Source organism: Cervus canadensis, chromosome 7 (assembly GCF_019320065.1).
Source record: "Cervus canadensis isolate Bull #8, Minnesota chromosome 7, ASM1932006v1, whole genome shotgun sequence".
In the NCBI taxonomy this organism is placed as follows: domain Eukaryota; kingdom Metazoa; phylum Chordata; class Mammalia; order Artiodactyla; family Cervidae; genus Cervus; species Cervus canadensis.
The window spans coordinates 71,878,925-71,900,253 of record NC_057392.1 but is presented as its reverse complement, the minus strand read 5'-3'; the positions used below and the strand labels follow the sequence as shown (position 1 = coordinate 71,900,253).

At 40.2% G+C, this 21,329-nt stretch overlaps 1 protein-coding gene and 1 long non-coding RNA gene across 13 annotated transcripts in view; one reads left to right on the top strand and one right to left on the bottom strand.

The window, feature by feature from the left end:
• PHC3 (polyhomeotic homolog 3) overlaps positions 1 to 11,851 on the bottom strand; it is an 80,799-nt gene extending 68,948 nt beyond the window's left edge. For 3 of the 12 annotated variants that reach the window (XR_006270391.1, XM_043473760.1, XM_043473768.1), the window contains exons 1-5: positions 11,759 to 11,776; positions 9,547 to 9,604; positions 9,120 to 9,285; positions 5,260 to 5,415; positions 4,113 to 4,190 (exon numbers count right to left, since the gene is read on the bottom strand). Coding sequence is in view for 11 of the 12 variants with exons in the window: in XM_043473760.1 (XP_043329695.1) it covers positions 4,113 to 4,190; positions 5,260 to 5,415; positions 9,120 to 9,285; positions 9,547 to 9,604; position 11,759 (459 nt within the window). In the remaining variant the exon portion in view is untranslated. Of the gene's footprint in view, positions 1 to 4,112; positions 4,191 to 5,259; positions 5,416 to 9,119; positions 9,286 to 9,546; positions 9,609 to 11,182; positions 11,321 to 11,367; positions 11,505 to 11,758 lie in introns of those variants that run through there. The other 9 variants (XM_043473762.1, XM_043473767.1, XM_043473771.1 and 6 more) reach the window with 7 other exon arrangements.
• LOC122444949 lies at positions 11,430 to 21,274 on the top strand. The gene is made up of 4 exons (XR_006270392.1): positions 11,430 to 11,566; positions 15,027 to 15,077; positions 19,562 to 19,678; positions 21,200 to 21,274. It is a non-coding gene; the product is annotated as an uncharacterized LOC122444949 (long non-coding RNA).
• The last annotated feature ends 55 nt before the right edge of the window (positions 21,275 to 21,329 follow it).

The window sequence follows — 21,329 nt, the reverse complement described above, 5'->3', positions numbered from 1 at the left end:
TGAGTGTCAGAGAAGGCCACGTAGAGAGCCAAGACCTTCATATCTGCCAAGCAATAACAGACCACAAATAACAACCCATCCCAACCCTGAAGCAGCAGTGGGACCACACAGGGCGCAATGACTGGGCACTCCTTTCCCTCCTAGCCAGAGAAGCATCAGTAGAGGCCTAGTGAGGAGCCAGAACGCACACTGACTCAGCAATTACAGGGAGCGTCCCTCAGATACCAGTCAAAACCAAACAGGGAACCTGGATTTACTTCCACCCTCAAATGGCAGGGCGGAGGTGGCACATGCTCCCCTTCAGAAGCCAGCCAAAACAGAAAACTGAATTAAGATTCACAATCTCATAATACTCAATATGTCCAGGTTTCAATCAAAAATCACTCATTGTACCAAAAACCAGAAAGACCTCAAGCTGAGTGAAAAAGGTAATAGATGCCAACACCAAGATGGAAAATATTTTAATTATCTGACGAAGATTTTAAAGCAGCAGTCATAAAAATGCTTTGAACAAGCAAGTATGACCCAACTTGAAACAAATGAAAAATAAACTCTCAGCAAAAGAAAAAGAACAAAGTTTTAGAACTAGAATACAGAATAACCTAATAAATAAGCTAAATGAGCTAATACTATATGTTCTTGTTTTCACTTAATAACTAATGAAAATCTGTCTCTATATACATACATATAACATTCTAAAGCAGCCGCAGTGTTTGAATTAACTATCATTTAACTAATCTTCAATTAAAGAACATTTGTATTGTTTATAACTTTCTACCATTACAAACCATGCATATTTGTGTAATTATCTGTCATAATTCTCTCTCATATTTAGTCAGTGACATCATTTCACTAAAAATTAGACTGCTATATGAAAGGGCATGCGGTTCAAATTTTCATACACACTGCCAAATAACCTTCTAGAACAGTTTTACCAATTACATTCCCACCAATAGTGTACGAGTGTACCATACTTGTCAACAGTTTTTGTCTCAATTTTTCCCCCGTTTTCTAATCTGACAAGTGAAAATAAAACATTGATGTTTTTACATTCACTTCTTTATTACCAGTAAAGTAAACATATTTTCATGTGCTTAAAAGCCAAAAGTAGTCTATCTTTTGAAAATTACCAATTCAGGTCTTTTGTGAATTCACATTATTTACCTTACTAATATAATACAGCCCTTGGTATTTCACAAATATAAGCTGTGTGACATACATGGTGCAAATATATTTTCAACCACTCTATTGTTTAACATCGTTGATGCTTTTTTCACATTAGTTCTTAATTACACTACATTTAATAGAAGTACAAAGACATCCAACCTAAAGACTCAGTCCCAACTAATTTTAGAGCCAATCAAACACACACATACAAACCACTCTCACTACTGATTAAGAGTATAGAATTAGCCTTTCTGTTCTAATTACAGGAAAGAAAAGGATGCTGGCACCCACTATACAATCAATTAACAATGGTCTTCACATACATAGTTTCCCCATGTGGTAGACTGGACTTTTTAACCTCATTTTTTAAAATATAATATTCCATTTCCCCTCTGGCATTTCACTCGTACTCTAAATCCCAACCAATTTGGCAGGTGACTTGACAACCTACCTTGTAGCCCTTTTATCTACGAAAGGATTGACCCTTCCCCCTTGGTGTTCACTGTTATCAGGCACCTATCTCAAAACAACCAAAATTCTGAAAACTAGCAGACTGCCAATAGACAATTCATTTTATCACTATCTAGGGATTTTTGCTATTATGCTCTGCTCCTCTTAAAAATTACTAAGCTACCCTAGGTATAATTTGGACTGCCAGTCAACTCACTTGAGCTACTGCTCAGCTGGGACTGAACACAAAACAAATGCAATGTATTATTCTCTTGTTTTTTCTAGGCATCTATTCTCTCTACTTCTTTTCCTCTCACCAGTTATCCAGAGATTCTGGCAATGATTTATGACAAGTAGTAGTAACAATTTCATAAAAAATAAGCACAATCACTGGAACTATGATTCTAAAAGTCACATACACAAAATCATAATGGGACAAAAATAGTTTTAAAGGACACCTTTTTATCATGTGAAGGGAAAAAAATCCAGAACACATGCTGTGCTATGCTTAGTCGCTCAGTTGTGTCCGACTTTTTGTGACCCCATGGACTGTAGCTTGCCAGGTTCCTCTGTCCATGGGGTTTCTCCAGGCAAGAATAATGGAGTGGGTTGCCATGCCCTCCTCCAGAGGATCCTCCCAACTAAGGAACTGAACCCAGGTCTCCCACATTGCAGGTGGATTCTTTACCAACTGAGCCACCAGGGAAGCCCAAGAATACTGGAGTGCTGGAGTGGGTAGCCTACCCCTTCTCCAGGAAATCTTCCTGACCCAGGAATCAAACCGGAGTCTCCTGAATTGCAGGTGAATTCTGTACAAGCTGCGCTACCAGGGAAGCCCTCAGAACACATATCTGTGTGTTTGTGTGTGCGTATATATATATGTATGTATATACCCTAGTGCTATTCCAGTACGTCATAAAGAATTTATAATTATTTTAACTAGTTTACCAGTATGTTCCATAACTACCAATATATTAATTAAAGATATTATCTGACATCAATAACCATATCACATTACTGCTTAGGGCTAAATACATTACTTAAGATTTTTCATTTTCTTCAGTCTAACATTTTCAAGTCACAAGTAATTTCTTTTGTAAGTAACTGTATTCATAAGTAATTCTTATGCATAAGATAGTTCCATGCTAAAACAATTTTTTAATTAAAAAGATCAAAAGCCCACAAATAACTATGTGCTCATCATACATGTACTTAGTAAAGACCACACCCTTAGCTGAAGAAATACAGCACAAGTTCAACTTTAATTTCTCAGCAATCTATAAACTATATTCCATTGGAGTCTATTTTATCAAAGTATTACCATCCCGGATCAGAAAAAAAAAAGCTACGAAGGACATTATTAGTTTAACTCCATGGTTCTCAACAAGGGGCAATTTGGCCCCTCAGAAAACATCTGGCAGTGCCTGCAGACATTTCTGGCTGTCACACTGGGGAAAGGAGAAGGGCATAGCTACTGCTATCTAAGCTAGGGATGCTGCTAAACAGCCTACACAGCACAGGACAGCCCCTCGTAAGAAAGAATCATCTGGTCCATAAGGTCTCTAGGGATGAGGCTGAGAAATCTGGGAGAACTGATGAAATATGAATATGAACAACAGGGTATCAATGTTAAACTTCCTGAATTTGACCTGTTTCATGTGGCTTCATAAAAGAATGACTTTGTTCCTAGGAAGTACATATCAAAGTATTTAGGAGTAAAGGAACATGTCTCAACTTATCCACAAATGGCTCAGAAAAAGGTAACTGTATATATGTAGACAGAAAGAATGAATGATAAAGCAGTGAGCCAAAATGCTAACAATTGGTGAATCTGAGTAAAGAGTATACAGAAATTTTTATTATTCTTGCAATTTAAAATTACATCAAAATAAAAGGGTAAACAAGTATTACCACACCTGTAAATTTCTTTTTAACTGGATTACTTTGCACAATTTCCCAGTAAGTATGTGCAATATAGTAAATCACCATTTATTCTCATCTCAAAATAAATGACACTAGCTTGAATGGATACTTGTAAATTTGACCCAGGTAACTCAAGTAAGCATAAGCTGGGAAGTAAAATTTCTAAAATGTGAAGTGCACAGAAAAAGCTAGAAACACTTAGATATCTACCAAGGACATGACATTCTCTAGTACTTGTCACAGTAAACGCATGACTGAACTTCCCTGCATTATATATTCCACGCTTTCAATGCACACTGAAAACTGCAACCATTCCCAATCATAGAAGATCTGAACATAATCAAGGGGAAAACATGTATAGGAAATAATACAAAAATATTTTTATGACTCAGATTTTCAGAAGTTTGACATTAGTTCCGAATTCTCGAAATTTACCATTCCTGTTTCTAGCCACTTGTTACTTATAAACAGTACTCAACAGATGAACAGTAAGTTTTGTAGATTTTAACAGTTCACTTGTGGAAAGCAATAATCTAAAATTTTAAAACCAGGAAAAAAATTAGAGCACTTACAGATGTCTGAGACATACTTGACTGTTGTGTGACACTCCCTGTGGGGGATGTAGGTGGTCTTCCACTGGACAAGCTTGCCTAAAATAATAAGATCTTTATGACTATAAGAAGTCTGAAGTTTAAAACTTTCTTATACCAGGATACCACAAAAATCACAATAAAATTCAAAACATCTATTTTATAGTCCACATGTCAAACAAATTAAGAAAAAAAAAAAAATAACTGCATGGTGAAAACAGAAGACCCAAAGGCTCATCTTATTTAAGAGCTGTACCCATTTTCAGTTTTCCTGTATAGATCTCTTCTTTGAAGTGAAATTACCAATCCAATGTTATGAAAAATAAATTGGAGCTATATCAAATGCCACTGGGTTTCAGTTTCCTAACTATCATGAACAAGATGTTATTTAAAATTACACTAATGAGAAGAACTAACAGCTGGGATGTGTTTAACAGAAATAAACCTTTTTCAGGTTTAGTCAACTTGAGATCCTACTCTGGTGACGAGATTTAAGTCTTGCATTAGAGTTTTATTTAAATAAACAATGCAATAATAATGAAGATCTGTTTAAAAACATAAACATTTAATCATAAAATCATCCTGATAGCAATAAGAATCACATGACTAGATTTTAGAAAAGTGCACATACATATTTTTATACAGAACATTTCTGGAGGGATGCATATTAAATAGTGGCCACCTTTGAAGAGTGGAAAATACCAGTGGGTGTGGAAAAGGAACACCTCTATACTTTACCTCTTATGAATGATTTTATACTGATTGTTTTTAATGAGTGTAATTACTTATGTAATTTTAAAAAAACCTTTTTTGGTTAAAATGTAAATAAGATTTATGTAACCTTAACTATTCACTGTCATCCCTAGAATTTTATACACACAAGGCTGGTACAGCATTTCTGCAAGGTAGATAAAAAGCAGAGGGACAAAACTCAGCAACAGAGTAACACATTCAACATTCTTTTCTTTTAAACTAACGTTTATTTTGCAGCCTATTATATTTTCTTTAGGGAAAAAAACACAGGACATCTGCAAACTCTGCAATAATACCCAGTGTATTTATTTTCGCTAACTGCCTGCAGGCAATGTCAACGCCGGCCTTGCAAGGTCTTACTCCGTCTCAGCCTCACCTGAACGGCAGCCAGGCTCTGGAGCTGGGAGCTACTGAGGTGCTGCTGCTGGAGGGCCGCCGTGTGCAGCATCAGGTGCTGCTGCTGCGCGGCGTACATCTGCTGCAGATACTGCGCCGCGGAGCTGGGAGGGCGATGCAGCGCCTGCTGAATTACCTGCGATGAGTCAACGGAACCAACGTGTCAAACCAGAATCTTAACTAGAGAGTATTAGAAAAGCTGTATTAGAAATTTAAAAAGTAAAAGGAACCATAAAGTAGTAGAAATTTAAAATTTCACTCCTTTAATATTCAATGTCCTCACATTTATTAACAGTTCTCTCCTAGTTATACACCACTAGGATTCACTGATCTATATAGATTAAAGTTACCCAGTAGAGCAATTCACAGAAGGAAAAAGGGCTAAGTAAGCATTTGGAAAGATCTTCAATCTCATTAGTAGTCAAAACTTACAAATTAAAACACGGCACTTTTTCAACCTTCCGATGGATAAACATTTAAAAGACTACTACTACTACTGGAGAAACAGATACGCTCATACACTGTTAGTAACAATATAAACTGGAATACCCATTTTGGATACAACTTGTTAGAATTCCCAATTTGGGTACAAAAAGAATATGTATACCCTGCATGTATTACAAACAGTAATGTATAACAGATCAGTGCTGTCCAATACAGTAGCCACTAACCCTAAGTATCTACTAAGCACTTACAAGCAGACTAGTGCAACCAAGGAACTAAGTTTTTAATTTTACTGAATTTTAATTTAAATATAAAATAGCCACATGCAGCTCATAGCTACTATATTGAACAGAGCAGATAACAACTATCAACAAAATAATAACTATCAACAAAATAGTTTCCAAATATATCATTAGGTGGAAAAAGCTCACTTAATAGTGTACAGAGTAAGATACCATTTATATTAAAATATTTTAAAGAATATTCAGGAAAACATTAAAAGACTACTGATAGGTAGCTAGATTAGAAGTGATTTTTACCTGATTCTCATTTGCATTTTTTCTAAATGTCTGAAAAAACTTAGCTTCATTATAGTAATAACTACATAAAATTATAAAGCCATTTTTTTTTTTAGAAAATTACTAAGTAACCACTCATGTTTTTTAAATGTCAGGTGCAATTGTTTCAACACAAAATAAAATTATTCTTACTAAAAAAAAATTCTTATAAGTGTTCAAAATAAAATTATTCTTACTAAAAAAAAATTCTTGTAAGTGTTCATTACCGTGACTATTTATTAGTAAAATGAAAACTCTGAACCCAAACTTTATAAATTGATAAATGTAAAACAGTCAAGAGTTCTAATAAAAGAGAAAAATCCTTTATCTGTGCAAATGGTACACTGGACTACACCAGTCCTCTGCAATCACATCCCAAAGTCATGTCATGCCCATGGGTACTCTCAAACAGCACCCTAAATCCCAGGATCAAACCAGAGTTTTCAAAGAGCTAATGGAGAAAAAGAGACATAATCCTATAGTTTGAGCTTCTGAGTCAGGATACCTTTATCACAAAGCTATGAATGTCTTTATTCAAATTCCAAGAAAGCATGTTTCCTTGCACTTTTTACCTTCCTGCATTCAAGTCGCAATTCGCCAACAACAGACTGCTACACCTGCTGCAGATTCCTGTCACAAAATACAGGCTTTTGACCCCTAGTTGCAGGGGAGTACAGACCAGCATTAAGTGCTTTAGAATCACAACAATATATCTTTTTGGTTAGGTAATCTGTATATGTTGCTCTAATTCCATAACAAAACTCTAAAATCAAACTGAAATTAAAAATGAATAACCTATTTGAATATACTTATTTTTCCTATTGTCAGCACAATTTTTCATTACCATTCAGTGCCATACTCATGGATGAGAGACTCTTTAAATACAAGTTAAAGATACAGCACATTGCTCTTATTTTGTTCCTCCGGAGCAAGGAAGGTGAAAAGGATTCACAAGGGTGGAAAAAAAAAGAAAAGCTGGAAGGTATTAAACTACTTAGGTAGTTCAATAAATATTGATTTGACTACATTTTAAGGGAAGCAATTGTATGATCTTGTAAGAATTACAGTTAGTACTATTCATGAGATATTATCTTCAACTTCAAATCTCAAGTAACTTTTTTTATTAACACATCCAGCTTAGAAAATAGGTGGACAACAAAATGGTATTTAAAATATCATATTATCTTTATGTTCAAGGATCTAAATATTCTTCCCTGTTTCCCTTGCCTCAGGGAAAGGTGAAAAATATTAAAAACACTCTATGTTCCAGTCTGAATTTCTACTGAACTGACGGACGATTCCAACAATCCTGATTCTATTCCACAGTAATTTCAGAATACTAAGCCATATAACAGCTAGACAGTCAGTATACTGGGATCTGCACTCTAGAAAAATGGATCAGAGAGATGACTAAACCAGGTCTGTTTTTTTCAGGGTGGAGTGCAATTATGCAGATTTGAGAAAGAAAAAAAGGTGTAACGGGAAAAAAACTCAGTATTTAAGGGCACAATTCTAAAGTCAAAGAGTCCCAACTAGGTATGTGAATTTAGCAAAGTTACTTAGCCAATTTAAAACATCAATTTTTCCATCTGTTGAATGGAGATAATCCATGTAAAGCATTTATCAAATACTTGGCACATAATTATTCAGTATGTATTAGCTATTATCATTTACTGAGTATATAATGTGCCCCACAAAATTCTAGATCCTTTGTCTAATCCTCATAACTAATTAAGCAGGTGGTCTCATTCTCATTTTATAGTTTCCTGAGGCTCAAGGAGATTATGCCTCTCACTCAAGGCTACAGAGCTACTAACAGTAAAGAAAATGGAATTCCAACAAAAACTGCATCAGCCTGCAATGCCCATGCTTTCTTACGCAATACCATACTGCCTCAACCTCCATTACTATAAAGGCTGCCTTGCTATATCTCACTGTTTGCTGAAGCCAAGGTGGGCAAGGAGTGAGCGGGGAAGCTGGAAGAAGATGCAAGGAGCCAAAAGAACTGCAGACACATTTCTTCTCTCCTGACTGGCACAGCAGCCGTATGGTAGACACGCTGTATTCTCTTGTGGTTGACCCAGAGGACATGGCCATAATGCTGCCAACAAGGGCTTTTCAGGTGGAGCTTATTTAGGTTTACAGAACAAAAGTGGCCCGTGGTCAAGGGGGTACGTCGTGACACACACGCGCAGTGCTGTAAGTGATCTCAGCTGTTACATAACTATTTACAAAACGTGGGGCGAGAGCAAGAGACTATGGGGCGAGAGAGCCTGACCACCACCATCTTTGCTAATTTGCTCCTTCCCTACAAAGGTTAACCAGCTAAACTTTACTTTCTCAACTAAGTGAACAGCCTAAGACTTTTCCTAATCAAATATTCCCTTTCTCCTCTGCCCCGATAGCTCCTAATGGATCCTCTTGCTTAGGGTTCTTGGGTTTAAAACAAACCTCTTATCTACAGAGCTGAACAGATCCTAAGTCCAAATTTTGGGATCAAATACACAATAATCCAGAAAAACCTAAAGCCATTCTTCACTTTGGGGCTCTTGGTTGAGTTTCCCCACTTGCAGCAGCACCCGGGGACCTTCCAATTATAATTTTCCTGACATTGTTTTCAAAGCTACATGCTGACAAATGTAGGCCCTCCCAATAGGCCTATATTGAATGATTATTAAATAACTCTGCTGGTAGTTCCAAACGTTAACAATTCTAACTGTACTCATTTAGAGGGTTAGCATGTAACTCATTTGAGGATACCAAACAATACATTTACCTGGCCTAAGCAAAAAGCAATGGCTCCTAAGTCTTAGCCTACCCATCACGGTAACTGAAATACCTGTACAGCATGTCGGTCTGAGCCACTGTAGACAGAAATCTGTGGCTGTTGCATTCGAGAGGAGGAAGTAGTGATGGTGGTGGTGGTGGTGCTACTGGTTGTCGTCGACACCGAGGACGTCCCAGGGTTTGGTTCACTATCCATAGCTGTACCGTGGTCCTTAAATCTGGCAGACGGCACAAAGGATTTGTATTGGCAAAAGCGTTACACTGTTTAAAGACTATTTAATTATTCCAAGAAATAATAGAACAGTCTAAATTTTCTAAGAAGAACCTCATAAAATACAGATAGCATACAGTCACCATAAACACGTGAAAGGGAAAAATACTCTACAAAGATAAAGCATAATTAACAATTCATATCTACTAAATTTGAATCCAGAGGACTCAGGATACAGAACTCAGATAAAGCCTGGCCTAAAGTTTACCTTTTTATTGTTGAAGGAAGATGAATGTCTTGAAACCAAAACAGGTGATGACAGAACACTACCTAGGAAAATTAAAACTTAAGCAATATCAGAGTATTAAAATACTTCTTTATATTCTTTTGACCATACTAATTACAAATTAAAATCATTCTTATGTAGACATTAAAAAAGGATGCCTGTGGACTTGTGCTAGCTGAGTTTAGCTTAGTCAATTAACTCAATTTTTGGTTACCATATGTACTTTATTTAAAAATACGTTCTCTAGGAAAGTTAAAAAATAATTTATTAACTCACACTGCTTTCCCTCTAATTACACTACAATTCTGTCCTTACCACATCTAATAGCTCTGAGTAATACTCATAAGCAGATTACTCTGGGTAAATAAGAGAAGCAGCTGAAAAACAATTTCCCCACTTGCTAACAAAAATCTTTTTCACAAAATACAACTCCAAATTTTGAAAATAGCAGAACTATGTCACTTTCCTTATGCATGAAGTGCAGTTTTATACCATTCTGATTATCTTCCCTCAAACATTACAAACTCATTTCACTGTTATTGTACAAATACAGTATTTTTATTTTAATAAATTCAAACAACATATTAACTCAATTCTGAGTGCCTTAATGTCGTTAGAAACTAGAACTATAACATTTATTGTAGGGATAGAAATGCACCACAAAAAGTAAGCTTAAGAATATATTGGTTTTCTCTGCCTTTCTTTTCTTCTGAGAAACATAATACGACCCACCTCACATGAGCAGTACTGACAAGAAGGAACACTTTCTACTTCAGGAAAAGACAAAGGAATTTGGCACTAACTGTGTATGCGTGCACTATTCCCAAACAGTGTCCTTTTACCTACAAATTTTGTTTTTTATATCACATATGTAAACAGTAATTATATGTATAATCATAAGAGTATGATTGCCCTGTGAGGAATCAAATGTTTTTAAAAGCCCGATTTATAAGAGGAAACGTGATTCAGGGAAAAAAAGTGGGGAGCCAACTCTTACTAATCTTTTTGATTAATAAATGACTCACACACCTTTAGACTTCTCTGGGGTTTTTATTGGCGGGGGGGTTGGGGAGCGGTTTGTTAGTTTTGCAAACTCCTTTCCAGTCATCAAATCACAGCAGCATATGTTAACAATTCAACATCATACAGATATGGTGGTAGATAAACTTTTCACCAAACTGCTACCTGTCATAATACTTCCGAACCACGCATCAATGATATGCAAAAAGCCAGCTTTAATTCTGGTCCTTGTACAGTGCTGTTCTGCTCCACCATCTCCTCAAACCCTGCAGTAAGCGGTTCAGTAACTAAATATGGTCACAGAGAATCCAAAATCTAGACACAAGTCTAAACATCGGTGGGTAGAACTGGCCAAATCATTAAACTGCATCTGGAGACCGGGCACAAAAGAACAATTTTGCTAACTCCACCGACTAGCCTTGTATATTGCCTGCAAAACACAAACGGCAGTTCCGCTGCACAAGCGGCCTACCCAGGAAACACTTAAGTTTGAGTCGCTAACTAAGCATACCATCACACCGCCACACAAGAATGTGGCCCTCTAGGGCGGCAACGACACTGCTGCCAGGGACCCGAGGGAAAGAAAGATCTTTCCTACCAGGGTGTTCTCAGCCTCGCCAAACGCGCCATCGCCCCCGCCGCTGAGACCCCTCCTCCGAGCCTGCGGGGGAGGGAGTGAGCAGCCCCACGTCTCGGGCTCTCCCACTGAGGCGCAGTGGGGTGGCGCCGGGGCGGGAAGGAGGCGAGCGTGAAGGAGGCCTGGTAGTGCCCGCCCAGCCTTACCCAGCCTCCGCGGGCCCCCGGTGCGGGCGGCCGTCCCAACGCCGCCCCCGGGGCCCACTTGCAGGGACGACAGCCTCTGAGGGGCCCACCCGGGCTCATCTTCCGGAAGACCCCGGCGGTAGGGGGCCGAGAACGGACCCTGCGCACAGGGCCCCACGGATCCGGGACCAGACGGCGGAAGGGGCGCTCCCGCCTGGAGGTAACTGGACCCTTACAGTTCGGCTCCGTCCCCCCACAAGGGCCAAGCAGGCTCCTCCACGACAAGGAAGCTCTCGCGTCCCCCTTTCCCCGCACTGCCCGCGAAAGAGCCCTGAGCTTTCCCCTTGGGGGGACTTGTCGCTGCCCCCTCTCGCCCCCCGGTTACGACATCAGTCACCAGCAAGTCACTCACTCCGCTTCCGCCATCTTCTCTCCTCCATCACTAACATGGGCTGCGCATGCGCCCCCCGGCGGCGGCGGCGGCCGCGGCAGAAAAGGGAGGAGGGGCGGGGTCGGCTCAGTCTCGGGCCCCCGAGGTCACGTGGGGCCTTCTTCTTCCAATTCCTCCTCCCACTAGAAGGCTTGCTGGCTCGGGGAAGTGACCGGGTTTTGCCAATTTAGGTATCAGTGTCTCACGTGCACCCCCTCGCTTTCTCAATGGTCTTCTTCCTACTGGGGAGGGGTCGCCAACCGAGATATGAAAAATTCTGATTAGACTGTTAAATGACAAATTTTATGAATATCTAAAATATACCAAAGCTTGTGCAAACTGCAAAGAGAGAGATGGAAGAGAATGACGCGAGGATTGGATGCTGAGGTCTCAGAGTGAAAGGCAATGCCATGGTAGCTGCAGGGCTTGTTACCTGGGGCGCATGGCACTTTGGGGATAGAACCAGCAGGCCCTCTCTTGGGCTCAAAGATAGAGTTCTGGATGCCCGTGCGGTGGACAGTTAAGGTATTCTCATATTACCCTATGAATATCATCCATTTCTTTGACATGAATTTACTGACCGCTTAGTGGAGATTAAAAGTTTGCATACCGCAGAGAGAACAAGTGGGAATAGCCACCAGTTTGCTAATGTAATTTACTGTGTTCTACACACGTGGCAACTAATCTGAAGCAGGATGAGACAAACGTGTGAAGATGACTGAACCAAGTTCCTGTCTTCCAACAAGTCTTAATCTGGACTTTACAGAGAGAGTCACACAATCTAAGTGTTCTGACATAGATCCATTAAGTGCTTTGGAAATTTAAATTCAAGGAATAATAAATCTTCACTGCCCTTCACCAAATGAAGCACTTTGAACACAAATAATGCCTTCTTTTTGCACTTTTTAAGATGATGGAGTCACATTTCAAAACTGAGAAATGAGGAACCTTGCTGGTGGTCCAAAGGTTAAGACTTGGTCCTTCCAATGCAAGGGGCCAAGGTTTCATCCGTGGTGGTGGAACTAGGGTTCTACATGCTGCACTGCAATGGCAAAAAAAAAAAAAAAAAACCACCTGAGAAATGATTTACTGATATAAATTCAACACAAAGTGAAAATATGCTTAATCTTACAAATCCTGTAATCAGGATGTCCCTAGGGGAGGGAAGAGACCACTTCGGATGTCTGCTAAATTGTCCCTTTGCCACATCTCCCTGTATGATAACATTGTTTCTTTACCTTATTTTCTTATCTGAAAGCAAAACCCTTCTTCCTACTCCTAGGAGAACTCACTGACAAAATCCCCTTTGAAAATTCCCTGTAGATGCTTAAAAATAAGACATTACTACTTCGTCTTTCTTTTCTGATTTGCTCAGATGATGCCATTGCCATATAATTCCCAAGAATCAACTGTTGGGACTTCCCTGGCAGTACAGTGGTTAAGACTGAGCACTTCCAGTACAAGGGATGCGAATTCAATCCCTCATCATAGCAGAATTAAGATACTGCATGCTGTGTGGTCAAAAACCAAGTTGAGTGTCTATTGGTATTGCTGAAATTTTCATTCATCAAAACAAAACTGAAGAAAGTAGTCTCAAGGACTTCCCTGGTGGTCCAATGACTAAGAGTCTGCACTCATAATGCAGGCAGACCAGGTTTGATCCCTGGTCTGGGAACTAGATCCCACATACAGCAACTAAGTTCGCATGCCACAAGTAAAGATCCCCCATGCCACAACTAAGACCTAGTGCAGCCAAATAAATACATAAAATTAAAAAAAAAATTTTTTTAAAGGTTTAGATTTAAACCTAAACATGAAAAATGCATAATCCTAAGGAATATTTGGAGTAAATGTGCCAAAATTGTTCCTTTTCATCCCTCTTTCTTTAACATCCAAGGCCTGTATCTATTATTGTCATCTCATGCAGATTGGCCTTAAAAGTCATAATACATATTGGATAAAGTCAGGCCAGTACTGTGTTTTGGTGTTTTGTTTTTGTTTTTTCGTTTTTTTTTGGCCACACCCAGTGGCTTGCAGGATCTTAGTTCTCCAACCAGGGATCAAATCTGGGCCCCAGAAGTGAAAGGACCAAGTCTTAACCGCTGGACCACCAGAGAATGCCCAGTACTACTTTTTAGAAATATTTCAAACCCAACATTTATTATAACAACAACTGGGAGAAGGCAGTGGCACCCCACTCCAGTACTCTTGCCTGGAAAAGCCCATGGACAGAGGAGCCTGGTGGGCTGCAGTCCATGAGGTCTCAAAGAGTCGGACAGGACTGAGCGACTTCACTTTCACTTTTCACTTTCGCGCATTGGAGAAGGAAATGGCAACCCACTCCAGTGTTCTTGCCTGGAGAATCCCAGGGACAGGGGAGCCTGGTGGGCTGCCATCTCTGGGGTCGCACAGAGTCGGACACGACTGAAGCGACTTAGCAGCAGCAACAGTGTTTGTCTAGCCTTTTACTGAAGGCAGAGGATTTCCACAAACTCATTTGATCTTCACAACAATACTAGTTATCATTTTCATTTAGCGCAGAAATATAGTGAGGTCAAGGTGATTAAATGACTATGGTGACTGCTAGAATGGGGTTCCAGAATTGGGGTACTAACTTAAGCTTTCTATGGCCAAAGTCAAATTTTTTTCACTGCCTCATTCAGAAAACCACTGTGTGAAATGTAAGAGGAGACAAAGTAAGATGCAAGACTACTCTCAAGAAACTTACCATCACTTATCTGATGAAACAGAGGAAGGTGTTTTACCTCTTTGTGGTTTCCTATGGAAAAGATTTATGTGTCATGCTAATAGAACTTGAAACTTTCTAAAGTTTCCAGGAAGTGTTGCTTTGGGGAAGTGCTAGCATCCTATATCATTTTAGAAAAATCCCTCTAGCAAGGATGCTTTGGAGGAAAGTGAAACTGGAGACCCAGAAACTAATTGGAAAACTCTATTAATCCCTAGAGAAATGATAAACGACTCCAGGAATGAAAAGGAGGGATAGATTAAAATTTTGGTTCCTTAGTTGTACTAGTCACACATCAAGTGCTCAATAGCTACATGTGGCTAGTGGCAACTGTATGGTATCATGCAAATATAAAACATTTCTATCATTAAAGAAAGTTCTATTGGATAGTGCTGGTCTGAACACTAGATCAAGCGTTGGCAAACTGCTATTCCTGTCTTAGTTTGGGCTGTCATGACAGAGACTATGCATGGATGACTTAAATGAACTTTTTTTTCCCCACAGTCCCAGAGGCTGAGAAGTCCAGGATCAAGGTGCAAGCAGATTCAGTATCTGGTGAGGGCCATCTTCCTGGTTTACAGGCAGCCACCTTCTCACTGTATCCTCACATGATGGAGGGAGAAGGAGGACTGGGGACTATGGGCAGTCAACCCACTTCATGTAACTCACTTGTGGCTTCAATGCCTGTTCAGCCCTGTTGTTACTGACCAGGGTTCTTGGCCTTCGTCAATCAATAGAAATTGACTAGAGGCCAGACAAGAAAGTCAGGCAAGGCTTTACCGGGGCTCCTGCTGCAGCAGAGGGAAGTGAGAACAAAAAACAGATTCCCTTGCTCCCTGTAAGGGGGGCAAGCTTGTTCCTTATGTAGAATAAGAGTAGGGGTGTGTTCAGGAGTCAAGGGCTTAGGTGGTTTGCCTACCCTTTAGGTGGTGTTGTATGCAGGGGTGTGATTTTTCTTCCAACACCATGTTTTTGCTCCAGGCTCTCCAAAAGTGTGGCAATCAGGTTTTTTGGTCTCTTTGTATCTTTTGGTCCAGAATTTATCCTAATGTGCACACAGTTATTTTTAGTCCCCTACGGTTTCTTTGTATTTTGTGGCTTGAAGAGATGTATGTCCAAGTGCGAGCATTGCAGCACTGCAGCAAAGGGTCCCAAGTCCCAGCTTGTCTCACTATCATGTATAATCCACTCCATTTGATGGTAGGATATTGCTCTGCACATTCAGCTTTACAGCCTGATAGACCAGATGATACTCTGTTCTTAATGGGCAGCTCAAATTCTATGGTAATTTGGTGACCCATAATTAAGTGATCAGTCTCTGTGAAGTGAAGTGAAAGTCGCTCAGTCATGTCCGACTCTTTGCGACCGCATGGGCTATACAAGTCCATGGAGTTCTCTAGAACAGAATATGGGAGTGGGTAGCCTTTCCCTTCTCCAGGGGATCTTCCCAACCCAGGGATCGAACCCAGGTCTCCCACATTGCAGGCAGATTCTTTACCAGCTGAACCACAAGGGAAGCCCTGATCAGTCTCTACTAAGGTCAAATAAATTCTTCAACCTAGGCTTCAGCAGTATGTGAACTGAGAACTTCCAGATGTACAAGCTAGATATAGAAAAGACAGAGGAGCCAGAGATCAAATTGCCAACGTATGCTGGATCATAGAAAAAGCAAGGAAATTCCAGAAAAACATCTCCTTCTGCTTCATTGATTATGCTAAAGTCTTTGACTATGTGGATCACAACAAACTGTGGAATATTCTTAAAGAGATGGGAATACCAGACCATCTTCCTACCTCCTGAGAAACCTGAGTGCAGGACAAGAAGCAACAGTTAGAACCAGACATGGAACAACAGACTGGTTCAAAACTGGGAAAGGAGTATATCAAGGCTGTATATTGTCACCCTGCTTATTTAACTTATATGCAGAGAACACCATGCGAAATGCCAGGCTGGATGAATCACAAGCTGGAATCTAGATTGCTGGGGGAAATATCAAAAACCTCAGACGTGCAGATGATTCCACTTTAATGGCATAAAATGAAGAGGAACTAAAGAGCTTCTTGATGGAGATGAAAAAGGAGACTGAAAAAGCTGGCTTAAAACTCAACGTTCAAAAATCTAAGATCATGGCCTCCGGTCTTATCACTTCATGGCAAATAGATGGGGAAAATGTGGAAACAGTGTCAGATTTAATTTTCATGGGCTCCAAAATCACTGTGGATGGTAACTGCAGCCACGAAATTAAAAGACACTTGCTCCTTAGAAGAATACCTATGACAAACATAGACAGCATGTTAAAAAGCAGAGACATCACTTTGCCGATAAAGGTTTATATAGTCAAAGCTACGGTTTTTCCAGTAGTCATGTATGGATGTGAGAGTTGGACCGTAACAAGTCTGAGCGCTGAAGAATTTAAACTCTCAAACTGTGGTGCTGGAGAAGACTCTTGAGAGTCCCTTGGACAGCAAAGAGATCAAGCCAGTCAATCCTACAGAAAAGCAACCCTGAAATATTCATTGGAAGGACTGATGCTAAAGCTGAAGCTCCAGTATTTTGGCCACCTGATGTGAAGAGCTGACTCATTAGAAAAGATCCTGATGTTAGGAAAGATTGAAGGCAGGAGGAGAAGGGGGAGACAGAGGATGAAATGGTTGGATGGCATCGCTGACACAATGGACATGAGTTTGAGCCAACTCTGGGAGACAGTGAAGGACAGAGAAGCCTGGTGTGCTGCAGTTCATGGGATCACAAAGAATCAGACACGACTCAGCCACTGAATCAACAACAAAGGTCAAGAAGCAGGCCAAGAGCGGTTTCTCAAAAGGGCAGCTATCTGCAGAGGGTGATAGAGCTTTGTTCCAAAATCCTAATCTCAGCCTGTGCTATGATTTACCCATAGGGGCCTGCTGAAGGCTTGCTTCAGTTATGTCTAACTGTTAACAATCCCATGGACTGTAGCCTTCAAGGCTCCTCTGTCCATGGGATTCTCCAGGCAAGAAGACTGGAGTGGGTTACCATGCTCTCCTCCAAGCGATCTTCCCAGGGATCGTACTATGTCCCCTGTGGCTCCTGCATTGCAGACAGATTCTTTACCTTTGAGCCACAGAGGGGTGAGGGTGAGGAGCAGATGCAACATTTTATCCTTCACTTTAGAAGGGATATCTCAACATGGTCCACACCACTGGGCCTCCTAGAAATTTCAGTGACATTCAAGAAGAAATGTCACTCAATTTTTGTCAGATTTATTTTCCACCCCCTGACACACAAATGTCTTACCAACAAGTCTCGAGTTGTTGCTACTTTTTGCTCACTACATCCAACCAGCATGGTGTCATCAATGTAAAAGACCAGTGTGATATGATGTGGAAGAAAAAGGTGATCAAGATTCTTGTGAACTGTGGGCTCAGGACTTCCCTGGTCGTCCAGTTGTTAATATTCTGTGGTCCCAATCCAGGGGGTCTAGGTTTGATCCCAGTCAGGGAACTAGATCCCACATGCTGCAATGTGGGAAGATCCAAAAAGATGGAAGATCCTGGCAACAAGACCAGGCACAGCCAAATAAATAAATAAATAAATAAATTTTTTAAAAAAGATTCTTGCAAACTAATTATGACACAAGGTGGAGAATTGGTTTAGTCCTGATGTAGGACTGTGAAGATGTACTGCTGGCCTTTCCAGCTGAAAACAAACTGCTTCTGGTGGTCTTTGCTAACAGGTATCAAGAAAAAACATTTGTCAGATTGATAGCTGCATGTCAGGTACCAGGGGATGTATTAATTTGCTCAACCAATAAAACCACATCTGGCACAGCGGCTGCAATTGGAGTTACCACCTGGTTTAGCTTACAATAATCCACTGTCATTCTCCAAAATCTGTCTGCCTTCTGCACAGGTCAAACAAGCCTGTTGAATGGAAATGTGATGGCACTCATCTCTGCAGTTCCTCCAGGAATTCAGTATTGCTTTTGGTTTGCTATTTTCCTAAGCAGAAGCAGTTCTAGAGGCTTCCACATGATCTTTCCCACCATACTAGCCCTCACTCCACAGGTCAGGGAACCAACGTGGGAACTGTGTGAGGTGCTCAGTGTATCTATTCTAGTTACTAATTCCAGGACTGGAGGATAATCACAGAATGGGCGTGGGGACCCACTGTCTCCACTGTGAGACAGACTTGAGATAAAACTCAATCGATCACCTGACTTCCATAAGCCTCTTCCAAGATAGTGTACCACAGTGATGTTTGATCTCCTGGAATTCAGTTCAGAGCCAGTGTCCATTATTTCCCAAATGGTCTGATTATTTTATTTTTCCCCGGTGCATGGTTTCCGTACTAAAAAGATTTGAAGTCCCTTTGGAGAAGTCTGGAGAAAGATTTTCTGTATACATTTTGATGGTGTACAATTGTCATCTCTCTGGGGGATGTAGCCTCCCCTTTACTTGAGGGATTCTGAGGTGTGTAAACTGTCTCAAGTCTGGGAAATGATGGAAGGGATAGGACTCTCTTTATGATTTGGGTTAGACTTCTCTTTACTTGACCTAGAACTTTTCTACTGATATTGTTTCAGTAGGAATTTAGTGGGTTTTCTGTCTATTTCACTTCTAGGAATACCGTGATCAACTAGCCAATGACTTAGGTCCGCACAAGTCAGATCGTTCTGCTTGCTGCTTTGATTCTGCTGTCCGCCACAGTGACTGTGCCCATCTTTGTCTTTGGCCGTGGAGTGCTGCCACTTGGCCCCTGCTATGCTAGGATCCAATTACTCCTGTTTCATTTAGGTTTCTCAGTTCAGTGGCTGCAGGTCCCACTGGCCTACAGAGAAGAGCAATCACCAAGCACTTCAGGAATGCTGGAGCTCCCCTCACAAATTGCTATAGACTGAATACTTGTGTCCCCCCAACATTCAAATGTTGAAGCCATAACCCCCAGTGTGATAGCATTTGGAGACTTTGGGAGGTAAGTAGGTCATCAGGGTTGAACCTCTATAAATGGGATTTAGTGCTCTTGGAAGAAGAAAGATGAGAGAAATGATCTCTTTCCAGCATGTGAAGATACAGCAACAAGGTGGCCATTGTCTGCAAACCAGGAAGAAGTTTCTCACCAGACACCACATTGAACCTGCCAGCACCTTGAACCTGGACTTCCCACTCTCTGGAACTGTGAGAAAGAATTGTTTGTTGTTTAAACCGCTCAGACTATGGTATTTATCATAGCAGCCCAGACTGACTAACACAAGCCCATGGGCCAAATCCAACCTGCTGCTTGTTTTTGTGCAGCTGTCAAGCTAAGAATGGTTTTTACGTTTTCTAACAATAGAAAAAAAAAATGAATAATATTTTGTGACAAGTGAGAATTATGTGAAATTTGTGTTTCAGTATCCATAAATAAGGTCTTATTGGAACACAGCAGTGCTCATTCATTTATGTACTGTCCACAGCAACTTTTGTGTTGCAAGGGCAGAGGTGAGCAATTGCAATAGACACTATAATGGTTCACTTGGCAGAAAAAGGATGCTGACGTATGTTCTAAATTACTGATCACCTTGTGCTGGGCACTTCCTCGGTAGTTAATATGGCATATACACTGTCCAACACCCCAACTACACTATGATTGCTTTCCTAATATGAGACAGAAGAGATAGACTGACTCAGATTTAAATACTGGTACAGACCTGAATGTAAAGTACTGAAGGTTTTAGTTTTATAATGTGAAAAAAGAGGAACAACACCTTACAAGATTGTCATACAGTCTTAAAAAAACAAATTTAAAGTCTAAAAAAGTCCTCTTTTTAAAAATTTATTTATTTATTTATTTATTTTTTCCCTGCTCTGGGTCTCCATTGTTGTGTACGGGCTTTCTCTAATTGTGGTGAGCAGACCCTACTTTCTGTGGGAGTGTGGGCTTATTGCAGTGGTTTCTCTTGTTGCAGAGCATGATCTCTAGAGCACATGGGCTCAATATTTGTAACACACAGGCTGTATTGCCCTGCGGCATGAGGAATCTTCCTGGACCAGGAATCGAACCCATGTCCCTTGCGTTGGCACTTGAATTCTTAACGATTGGACCACCAGAGAAGTCCCTCTTTTACTTTTTGAAATTTGTATCAAGATCTTCCTTCACCTGGACTTGCCTAAATACTCAATAGGTTTTAAATGCTTGTTGTGGGACTGAATGCTTCAATATTTGCATGAATAAAGCCTAAAATTCTAGTACATCCTACATTCTAGTAGACTGGAATGGCACAATGTATGGACTTGTTCTCACTTTTCCTTGAAAATAACATCCTAAAACCAAATACTTTCACTAAAGCAAATAGTATTGGAACTGAAAAAAATAGTCTAGTCCAGCCACCTCTCATCTATTCTTACAAAAATTGGTGTATTAATCAATGCTATCAATCTTATCTTGTATACCTATGGGTGACACTGTTCCTAGTCCTCTATATTTCCCTAGATGATAAATTGTAGAGACAGGGACCTTTAAAGCTTGAAGGGACATTAGCTGTCCCGTGCCCCATGGAGGAAGAATCCATGGTAAAAGCAGAATTTGAACTCTGGTCTCCTATCCACCCAGTCCTGGAGTTGCCTACCTTGTGCCAAAAAAGCCTTACTTGAAGCATGTAGGTACTTGATAAGCATTTGAAGCAGCTATTGACTTTCATTTCCATTCTTCTTTTCCAGCTTTTATGCTGTATTTACTTAGCACTGTGACAGCTTGAAATGAAAAGGATGAGGAATACTACACAAATGAAGGAACAAACTAGTAACACAGAAATCCAAATAAATGAAGAGGAAATAGTCAAACTACCTG